General features: G+C 61.8%; 1 protein-coding gene across 2 annotated transcripts; it reads right to left on the bottom strand.

Annotated features, from left to right (window-relative positions):
* Positions 1–420: 420 nt before the first annotated feature.
* CUNH11orf24 (chromosome unknown C11orf24 homolog) lies at positions 421–9,625 on the bottom strand. Of its 2 annotated transcripts, none has more exons than XM_045855082.1 (4): positions 9,419–9,625; positions 5,641–5,866; positions 2,384–2,554; positions 421–1,720 (listed from the first exon to the last, which is right to left on the bottom strand). In XM_045855082.1, the coding sequence occupies exons 3-4, from the start codon at positions 2,457–2,459 to the stop codon at positions 588–590; spliced, it is 1,209 nt and encodes a 402-aa protein (XP_045711038.1). In that variant the 5' UTR covers positions 2,460–2,554; positions 5,641–5,866; positions 9,419–9,625; the 3' UTR covers positions 421–587. The 2 variants fall into 2 exon arrangements, with proteins under 2 accessions (XP_045711038.1, XP_045711037.1); XM_045855081.1 differs by having other exon boundaries at positions 9,488–9,625.
* Between the last annotated feature and the right edge of the window lie 759 nt (positions 9,626–10,384).

The raw sequence follows: 10,384 nt of genomic DNA, 5'->3' as shown, positions 1-10,384 counted from the left end.
CCGGTCCGGCTGACCCGGCTACACGGCGGGGCTGACACTGGCTTTGCTGTCACATCCAAGTCAAGCCTCAAGCGGCTCACCGCCTCGGCGTCCACAGAGAGGGGGGCTAGAGGAAGAGGATGTGCCTCCTTGCTGTGTCAGAGGCCCCCTGAGGCCGGGGCTCCTCCCGCGGAGCCCAGGAAGGTCTGGGCTCAGGAGCGAAGCCCGAGGAAGGAGCCCAGGCACGGGGAGCCTCCAGGGCTCCGGTGACACCGAAGCGTCTGGGAAGGCGCCCCTGTAGCGATGGGGGGCAGGGCGGGGCCCACACACGGGGGGAGACACGGTCTGAATGGAAAGCGGTCACGGCTTTAATTCTGGCCGGGACCCAGGGGCCCGCCCACCCACCCTGCAGCATGATCGTTTACAAAAATAAGTACGAAAAAAGCAGTAACTCTTTAGTGATCGTGGAATTAATCTGACAGTTATTAAATGTGTTTAAGCGTCTGGCATCCCTGTAAGTCGCACCAGGGAACTTGGAAGCACTTGGTTTGGTCTGAGAGGGAAACCGGGAGGAGAACGGCCCATCCCTCGCGTGCCGGCCCCACCCCTCACATTTCTGAATCCGCGTACATCCCGTTGATTAAATAGTCCACCTGCGTGTAGCCCTTCTTCTTGTAGCTCTCGTAGGCTTGCAGGGCAAACAGAACCAAGACCGTGGCGAAAAGGGTCACGCCGAGCAAGAGCACGGCCAGGAGGACACTCCTGTTCACCGGGGACAGGGGCAGGGGGTTGGTGGTGACCGCCAGGTACTGGCCTTGGGTGCTGAGCTGGCACGAGTCTGTGGTTGGCACCTTAGGGTCCCCTGAGCTCCCGGGTGTCGGGCTGGTGGAGGCAGTGCCACCTGTGGCCTCAGGCTGCACCTGCTCTGGCGTGGGGGGCGTGCCCGGGCCTGTGGTCCCCTGGGGAGGTGGAGTGGGGCTTGACGGTGTCGTGGGAGACAGAGGCTCCACCGCAGGCGTCCAGCTGGCGTGAGGCCCAGAGGCTGGCACTGTGCTGGCAGCTGACCCCCCCTCGGCTTGTGTCTTGGTGGCTGTCACCGCTGGGGTGGACGCAGAAGCCACAGAGGAGAGGGTGGACGCTGCTGTTGCGTTCGTGAGGGACGGGGTGGCAGACCTACTCGCTGTCTCTGCCACCGGTTGGGCAGTCGACGCCTGGGTGGTGGGGTCTCCTATGAACGTGTTGGGTGTGTGGGGACCCACGGGGGGCGGGGGGCTCGCCGTGGAGGGGCCGGGCGTGCGCTCCGCAGGGTCCTGTGTGCCCAGGGGGCTGCTCGCCTTTGCCGAGGAGGCGGCAGCCGTCGGAGTGCTGGAGGCCAGTGGCACCAGGGGGGCAGCTCTTGGCGGCGGGCCGCTGCTGGGTGCCTGGGTGCGGGGGCTGCTGAGAGCCGCCGTGGAGGACGGAGCTGGCCCAGGGGGCGTCGGGGAGGGCAGCGTGGGCTGCCCGGAGGCCGGGAGGTCAGGGCCACCTGCCACAGTTGCCGGGGTGCCCACATCTGTCCTGGGTGCGCTCCCTGCTGTGACGGCCAGAGGGCGGCTGCTGGCTCCCGGAGCCCCTGCGGCCGCGGGGTCGGGAGAGGGGGGCGTCGTTCGCGCGGTCGTTGTGCTGAAGGCGCTCTCTGTTGCTTCCCTGGGGGTGCTTCCCGGGACCACGCTGCCGCCCGTCCGGCTGAAGGCTGGGGACCCTTGAAGTGAGGAAGGGGAGAAGACGACACGCTCACGCTCACGGGCCTGACTCGCCGCCCCCGGGAGAGAAGGGCGGCGCATGCGCACAGCCTCCCGGGTCTGCGCACCGCCCGCCCGCAGCCCACCGCAGAGGCACCCGCACTGCGCCTGTGACACCGTTCTGCCCTCTCGGAGCCTCAGCCCGCGGGAGGCTTGAGAGCTTCGCGTTTTGATCCAATTCCCAAAACAGCAGACAGAGAGGAAAGTCTCACGGGGCAGGTGTGATTCATCGTTAAAGCCCCCCGGACACACCCAGGCTTGCGGAGCGGACAGACCGCGGCCCCGGTATCTCCACTGCGGAGGACTCTGGGCTTTGCGGCGGCAGCTCACGCCAGAGCGGAAGCGCCCCTGAGAGTCTGAGGTCTGAATGAGTGACCTCCCCAGCGGAGACTTGGTTTCCAGAAGGAGGTTCCGCAGTGTCAAGCAGGGGACCCTCTCAGGGTGCAGAGGCCTGGTCCCGCTGGCGGCTCCCCACCTGCACGGGGCTGGAGCTCAGCCTGACAGCCCTTCTCGGCCCAGCCCCGGGGAGCCCTTCCCGGGGGGCTCGCTGACACCGCCCGGGGCTGAGGGTGTCCGAGGGCCACTGTGGGCCTGTCCGGCAGTCGCCCAGCTCTCTCACTCACCTGAGTCCTGGGCGGCCACTAGGCGTCCAGACAAGGATAAGGAGGAAACGCAAGCGAGCACAAGGGCGGTCCACATCTTGTGGGTGGGGCGGGGCGAGGCTGGGGCGGTCCCCGAGGCTCCCGGCCGGCTGCTCTCAGGCTGCACACAATGCCCGAGGCTTGGCTGAGGATCTGAGGTCGAGAGAGAAGGCGTCTGGTCAGCAATGCACAGCCTGGCCCCGGGCGCGGGTGCGGCTCCGCGCCCAAGTGCAGGGCTCTGGCGGGGCCCGGTGTGCCGACCGAGCCAAGTGCCTCAACCAGGCCCCGTGTCCAGGAAGAGCGCCACGTGTCTCAGCCACAGCGGCCCGGTGCGCTGACCAGTGTCTGCCCTCGACAGGTCTGAAGCACTTCCTGACCCGACTCCACGCGCGGAGGCCCAGTCCCCGAGAACGCCCACGTCCCGCCCCACAGCTCCGAATTCGACAGAGCGGCGGAGGGGCCGAGCCCTCCCCCTCCCTTTCTCCCGGGGTCTGCAGGACACGGGGTGGGCCCAGCGCGCTCCGCCCCCCTGTTCCCCCCCCCCCCGCCCCCCACCACGCCCTTCTCACGGGCGAGGCCCCTGAGCCGGGCAGCCATTCGGCCATCATCACAACCCATCCACCTGGCCACCACTCCACCGTCCAGGATTCCGAGGCCTGCTCGGGTGCCAGGCAGCCCACTGACGACAAAAGGTGGAAGCCACGCAGCTCCCTCCTCCAGGGAGCCTGCCGCCCCGTGGGAGACCCCATGGAAAGAGGTCACTGCAGGTGACATGGAGCAGGGAGGCACGGAGGCGACGGCAGCGGGCAGGGCTCGAAGGGTGAGCAGGAGGCTGGTTCCCTGGGTGGCTGGGCGCGGGGGGGGGGGAGGCCCCGAGGAGGCACTTCATCCAGGTGGCAGTGCCAGGGGAGGTTTCCTGGGGAAGTAACATCGGAGTAACAACAGAGCCGTGCTCTGAAAGATGGGTGGGGTCACCTGCTGGGGGCCAGCGGGAGAAAGCCGCAGATCAGCAGGGCCAGAGGCCACGGGGCAGCGTGGTGACTCCTGGGACCGGACAGGAGCCACAGGCCACCCGGTCCGGGCGGGAGGGGGGTGTGAGCGCTGGCGAGGGGGTGGCAGGGGCAGGCCTCACGAGGAGCGGCCGCCCGAGTGCACGGGCTGAGCCCACGCCCACCCTGGGCCCCTCCCTGCAGAGCTGCAGTCGGGGGGCTGAGGGGCCAGGTGACCTCAAGTGTCCGTCACGTCACGTCCTGCTGTGCCTGGCTCCACCCTGGTCCTGTCCTCACCCCTGCCCAATGGCCTGAGTCCCACCCGGCCACCTGGAAACCCAGAGGGCCACACTCAGCCAGCTTTAGTCCCACGACTGACCACTTGACATGAGCATAGAACCCAGGCCTGCTGGGAGTCTAAGGGCAGGCGACGGGAACAGGGCTCCCGGACGTCCCTCCAAGGTCAGTGCTGCCTGAGGACGGCCTAGGCCTTCGGCCCTCCCGCTGGGCCCTCACTGCGGAGGTCCTGAGTTCACAGGGCACCCTGCAAGGGAGCCCTGAGGATACTGGATGGAGACGCCCCGGCCGGCCCCTCACCCCAGGATGGACGCTGGATGCCGCCACAGCTCTCTCTGGCCCTGCAGCCAGAAGAGTCACAAACGCATCACTTCCTAGCACCCCGACAGGGCCCTGATCCTCTTGCCCCGCCCCCACAGCTTCCCAAAAGACCCTGGTCACCCACAAAGCTGACCCCGCCTCCAGGGCTCAAACCCTGTACCACCCCTGCACAGCCCAGGAGTTCCTTCACAGGGCCAAGGCGGCCTTCCAAATCTGGCCCCCGCCGGCCTCTCCCGGGCGCACGGAATACTTGTCACTCCCAACCCGGAGCCCGGCTCAGCCATCAGCCCACAAAGGCAGCCCCTGTGAGGCATAAAGGGGCGTTTACAGGGGGCCACACAGTGGCTTTCTGCCCCCTGGGATCAGCAGGGACTGCTGTAGGGGGGCCGGGGGCTGGAAACCCATCCGGCACAAGCCCTCCCGGGGGGCTGGCGCACTCCCTGAGGCCCTGACCCCCTCCCAAGAGTCACTGACTTGTATGTAGCTTCATCCTGCACTTTCCTTCCACAGTGGCCTGGAAGGGCGCCCGGCCCTCACAGGTGTCGAGAGTCACTCGGCCCTACCAACCACAGATTTGCATCTGCCTTCTCCAGAGCCAAAGCGCTGGTTGTTCTGCTAGAGGCGACTGGGAGCGGGCGGGGAGAGAAGGAGCAGACACTGCCGTGGAGGCCAGAACTGAAACTGGAAGGTCGCGGGCACCGAGGACTCCCCGAGGCACTGCAGCTGGGCTCTCGGTGAAGGAATGCATTTAAAGGGCTCTCTCCAGCCAGTTCCCCCGCTGCTGAAGGAGTGGCCCTGTGCCAGAGCCTGGAGCCGGGAGCCACTGGGGCGGGGTGATGCGCCAGGGGCTTCCCAATTGCACCCCAGGCCCGGGCCCTCTGGTGTTCCCCCACCACAGGTCTCTAGAGCAGAGCTGGCAAACATTTTCTGTAAAGAGCTAGAGAGCCAACAGTTTAGACTCTGTGGGCCACGCAGCTTTGAGTGGAGGATATATCTGTACTCAATGGGTGTGGCTCCGTCCCAATAAAACTTTATTTGCAAACACGGGCGGCAGGCAGGACTTGGCCCGCAGGCTGCAGTCCCCACCTGCTGCTCAAGCAGCAAACCGCAGGGTTCCTGGAGGAGGCAGAGGCCGACTCGAGTGCTGAACGGCCTTCCTCCTCCCCTCCTCGCCCGGAGCGGATGCGGACCACTTCGGCCCGGGGCCTGGGAGCCTCTGGTCAGTCGGTGTGCCCCCCCCCCCCCCGGGGCCCTTCGGGGGTGAGGGGCCTCCTCCGCCCCCGAGTCAGTGAGCTGCTGCGCACACGAGGGGCTCCCACAACTATTACACTTCTGTGACGTAGGCCGAGGCTCTGGTGGCGAGCGGATGAGGACAACAGACAGCCACTCGGTCCCGCCTGTCCCCACCTGTAAACCAACCTCCCGGAGGACCCCAGAAGGCGGAGCCTCTGACGGGAAGAGCCACAGACCAGGCCCCTTCCGGCTGCTGGAGGGCTCGGCTTTCTGCGTTCTGCCATCTCTCCTTTCGCCCCGATGCTCCCTGAGCTTGCGGAACCCCCTCAGGGTCCTCTCTGAGCTCACTGTCCCCTTACCAAGCAGGTGGCCCTGGCTCTCGGGACCTCAGACACTCACCAGAAGCAGGTGCTCAGGGCGTGTTCCCGGGCTGGGCCGTCTTCCTCCGCGGAGAGCGGCGGGCTTGGCGCCGTGTGCTCGTCAGGTGAGGTCTGGCTTTGCAGGAGGCGAGGGCGGCTGCGGGGAGCAGTCCCGGGCCGCGGCATGCTTTGTGGCACATGGGGGACACGGGCAGACGCTCTGCTCTGCTGACGGTCGCATCCAGGGCTGGAGAGGAGCGCCGCTCCTAGGGAAAGCACGGGGAAGCCAGCCAGTGAGGAGGGGGGTGCACCGGACAAGCGGCATTCAGCAGGCACCAGGCTGGGAGACGACGCCATGGCATCAGCACTTTCAACGTCCCAGCTCCTGATGGAGCACTTTCCACGGCCACCGTTTCTTGCACAGAAGCCACCGGACAGCTGTCCATGGGCGGAAATCTACAGAGCTGTTCGCAGTGGCGTTACTTCTACTGGTAAAAAACTGGAATGATGACATAAAATATGGTCCCATCCATATGTAAAATACTATCACAGCGATTTAAAAAAATACAGAAATTTCAGCCCTGGCTGGTGTGGCTCAGTGGACTGAGGGCAGGCCTGCGAACCGGGCCCCCAGTAGGGGGCGCGTGAGAGGCAACCACACAATGACGTTCCCTCTCCCTCTCCCCTTCCCTTCCCCTCTCTCTGAAAATAAGTAAATAAAATCTTTAAAAAATTTTATACCAGAATGTTAATAACAATTACCCCTGGCTAATAGATTTACAGGTGATTTTCATTTTCTACTTTGTACCTTTTCTTTTTTAACCAAGAGTGTCTCACTCCTGGAAAACACTTCTGAAAGGCTCCAATGAAAGAAATCAACGTCTTATTTTCTTCAAGTACCTGGAGCAACCAGGCAGAGGAGGTCTGATGGATACAGTTTTGCCCGCAAATTTTAGAGTTCAGAGGAACGTCATGATCCACACGACGCGAGATGCATTTTTCCAGGAGCCGACGGAAACCACAGGAACCCAGGAGCACAGCGGTGAGGCGGGGCCGTGCCGGCACAGACGCTTCTCCCGCGCTGGGCAGTTAATGTGCACTCCGGACACAAAGGAAACCGGTCCCTTCCTCCAGCGGCAGGTGTGTGATGCCTGAGGACCGCCATGGCCCACTCCCTAACACCAATGCCCCCGTGTGCACACGCATGCATGCACGCACAGGCACACATATGGAGTGTGGAGTCACACTTGGGTGCACACAGCTGCAGGCATAGCCGTGCACACACCTCTACATATGCACACACACTGCCACACGTGTGCCTATGCAAGTCACACCCACGCGCGTGTGCAATCACTCGCACACACACAAACCGAGTGCACACACGGAGCATCTCTACAAGGCTGCTCCGGGAAACTCCCCGAGCTTCTCCGTTAACTTCTGCTGGATGCCACTCCCTTCTGTCTGTTCCCTCCCAGCCAGGGGAGCCGTGCTCACTCCCACAGAACCGGGAACGGGGGTGGGGGGGGGATGGGCCCTCGCCGTGCCGGGACTTCATCTCTCTGGTATGGTCCTGCCTCCACTTTCCAACGGCACATTCTAAATGTCAGCATTCACTTGTGGGGACCTGCGCTACCCTGGTGAGCTGACTCACAAGAGATGAACCATTCACAAGACTTAAAATGCTAGTTTCCCCTGCAAAAGCTTTGGTGAACCTTGGAAGAGGGTCTGGCCAGTTATGATTACCTGAAGACTAGACAGATCAAGGTCTCAGACCACGAGAGATGAAAAGGAAAGAGACTGCTGGGGCGGGAGGGGAATAAGCAGGAAAGAGGGCAGTCAGTGTTAAGTGAGACCAGGGCAGATGGATCGACAGGAGACTGGGCTGGTACTGGGAGTCCGCCCTTTTCAGGGGTCAGCTCCCCACAAGTCTTGCAGAGAAGAGAGAGCACCCCCATGAGCCAGGAAACTCCCCATCAGAAAGGCGTGGTGTCCACTTCCTGATTCTCCTCTGGCCCTTGACCTTGTGATGCCTCCCAACACCTCCTGTCTCCAATTCCTCGTGTTCCCAACCTGGGCTGGATTTTAAACTCTTTTATGAATCTGTCTGTCACATGCAGGACGCCACGCGCAAGGTGCACACGATCAGAGTGCAGACTGCTTCACTCCCTTCTCTGGCTTCCACGGGCTCCTGAGATCCGACACAGGGCAGCCTCAGGCTTGGCAGGGGGCACACGTTCCATCACTTTGGTGACATTTATCAGCAGCGATGTGACCCCAGTCCCTATCCAAGCTGGGGTGACCACAGGTACCAAGAAGTAGGGACTGTGAAGGCAAGTTCAGGGCAGAGCACAGACACCCATCCTGATGCATCGCCTGGCTGAACTTCCGTGGCAGAACCCAAGGAACACAGGCCGTGTATAGAGACATTGTCCTGTGGTTCAAAGGACGTGTCTCTGTGGCAGATGGGAACCTGGAGCAGTAGAGACTATCTTAATTACACTGCTACTTCCCGGTCTCTGGCAGTTTTGGTATCACGGTTAAATGCTGGTCAAGGGTCTGGTTTTTCCTGGCAAGGTGGGTAAACTTGACATCGCTTTGCCTGTTAGGCAAGCCTGGCACAGAAGCGGGAAAAGCCTGTGTTGTACATACTTTCCTCGCCGATTTTACTGACATTTTAGAGATGCTTCCTTTGGGGAGAAAACAAAGTGTTATAGGCAAAATTGTAAATGCCACATGTGTGTTTCATGGCTGCCTTGTGGATGCTGCCTCCTCAGTCAGCCTCAGGGAAACGCACAGGCTAAGTGGCCCTCCAGACTCACCTGGGGGGGAAATGGGCAGGTACATGGCAAAGGACAACGCCCCCCCCCGGGGGGTAGAAAAGGCCTGAGGGAGGTCTGGGTCACCTAAAGGGCCCACTTTTCTGTGAGGACACTTCTTGGGGCCCAGCCTTGCCCCTGGAGGATCTTTCAGTTCCCGCCCAAACGGGCATGTCCCAACATCCCCGTCCTCTGATCCCAAACTGGAACAGCCTGGGTGTGACCCTGCCTCCTACCTCCGGGCCTCCACCCATGCTCCTTTGGAGTCTGGGCCCCCAACTGACTCCTCCTGCTTCTTCCTCTAGCCTGTTCCTTGGCAGGATGGCTGAAAAAGGGACCACATACTGAACCTGAGAAGCTCAGGGGAGGCTGGCAAGGTAACTACGTGGCATGGTCTGAAATGAAAAATTCCTCACTAAATGTGTACTCATGTCCTAGGCCTGCGGTTTCCTCGACAAATTACCTTACGTGAGCCTGTCTATGGTCATTTTACACCTAAAATAATGCATGGCCAGAAGGTCAGTCACCTCCTTTTGCAGACCCTTCAGGGCACGTCCACCGCAGCAGAACCCAGAGACCCTCATGGTCATCTTGTTACCCGAATACTGTCTCTGTGTGCTGTAAATCATGGACTAGCCTGCACCCGCCAATGCAAAAAAAGTATGTCTCTCTCCGTTTTACTTTTCATTCAACCCCAGAGATTCCCCCACTTCCCCTCCTCCTGGCCCCGTAAATCCACCACCAATGAATGTCATGGAACCCGTCTTTAAGCAGCAGAGCTGCACTCCTCCAGAGCATTTTCTCAATTCCCTGAGATTTTGCTTCCCAGCAACTGTCATCGGTTTGGCTCAAATAAACTCGTAAAAACTCTTTACCGCTTTGGATGGTTCTTACTGGACGGGCACCTCCGCCCTCATCATCTGGCATCGTGTGCCCCCACTCCCGTTTTCTCCGGTCCCCCTCCTCTGCCTCTCGTGCCCCCATTCATCCTCCTGCCCTCACCTCCTCTCAGCCCCGAGACCCTCCGGAGCCGTGACTACAGCATGCCGGAGCGCAGCGCAGAACCCTTACCCGGGCGCGGCAGGCCTGCAGAGGCCGGGCGGCCCTCGGACGGCGAAGGCACCCCCGGTCCGGCGTGAGGACGTGGCGGGCAGCAGGGCAGAGCAGCCCGGAGCCAAAGTGCTCGGGACAGCCGCCCTAGGTCCGCCCCGCCCCGGCCGCCAGGAAGTGACGTCACTGGAAGGCGTGTCGGGGGCGGGGCGGGCAGCCTCCCGCAGGCGCAGGGATCCGCTAGGCGGTGCCTGGCGCAGCCGGATGCGAGCCGGAAGCGAGAGGCGTGTCTCCCAAGGCCCCGCCCACCGAGGGCGCGGCCCAGAGACCTCCCCCAAGCGGCCGGAATTGGCTATTCCCCACAGGACCTTGGCGGAAGTGGTCCTTCCGTGGTCTCCGCCGCCTAGATGTGAGCACTTTCTTGCAGCCACCAGAGTGCCAGGCCCGGGCAGCGTCAGCTCAGGTGTACCCTAGTGGTTCACAGGGGTCGAGCACGAGAGAGTGACCCTCTCATATTCCTGCCTTCCTCCCTCGTACTTGATCCAAGCCCTGGGGGCCTGCGTTGGGCGTGGGCTGCTGGTAGTAATGGTAGGAACGGCAGCTTACAACTTGCCAAGCCTTGAGCTTGCTCAGTGATGTTTCCTACAGGTTCAGTGATTTAATTACAGCAATAGTACTGTGAGCTGTACTATTAGCCTCCATTTTGCATATGCAGAAAATGAGATTTATAAAACGTTTTATAATTGTCAGCCTAGGGATAACAATGGGGAATTCGAGTTTGGGGAATGGGGAATTTGCTCATTTCAAAGGTACATTAACTTAGATGCACAAGAACAATGGGCAGGGTCTGCTTAAGCCAGTAAACCTTTTACTGAAGACATTATGTGCCTGGGGCGTGACTATGGACATGACCTGCCC

This window comes from Phyllostomus hastatus, unplaced genomic scaffold (genome assembly GCF_019186645.2).
Source record: "Phyllostomus hastatus isolate PE091 unplaced genomic scaffold, TTU_PhHast_1.1 phas_scaffold_11, whole genome shotgun sequence".
In the NCBI taxonomy this organism is placed as follows: domain Eukaryota; kingdom Metazoa; phylum Chordata; class Mammalia; order Chiroptera; family Phyllostomidae; genus Phyllostomus; species Phyllostomus hastatus.
The sequence above is the reverse complement of the archived record's forward strand: the minus strand, read 5'-3'. Positions and strand labels throughout refer to the sequence as shown.

Bases quoted from the DNA above. Each gene is read 5' to 3' on its own strand.
- CUNH11orf24 (XM_045855082.1), bottom strand. From the start codon at position 2,459: ATGTGGACCGCCCTTGTGCTCGCTTGCGTTTCCTCCTTATCCTTGTCT. The intron at 1,721-2,383 runs GTGAGTGAGAGA...CCTCACTTCAAG, and splicing joins AGTGGCCGCCCAGGACTCAG to GGTCCCCAGCCTTCAGCCGG.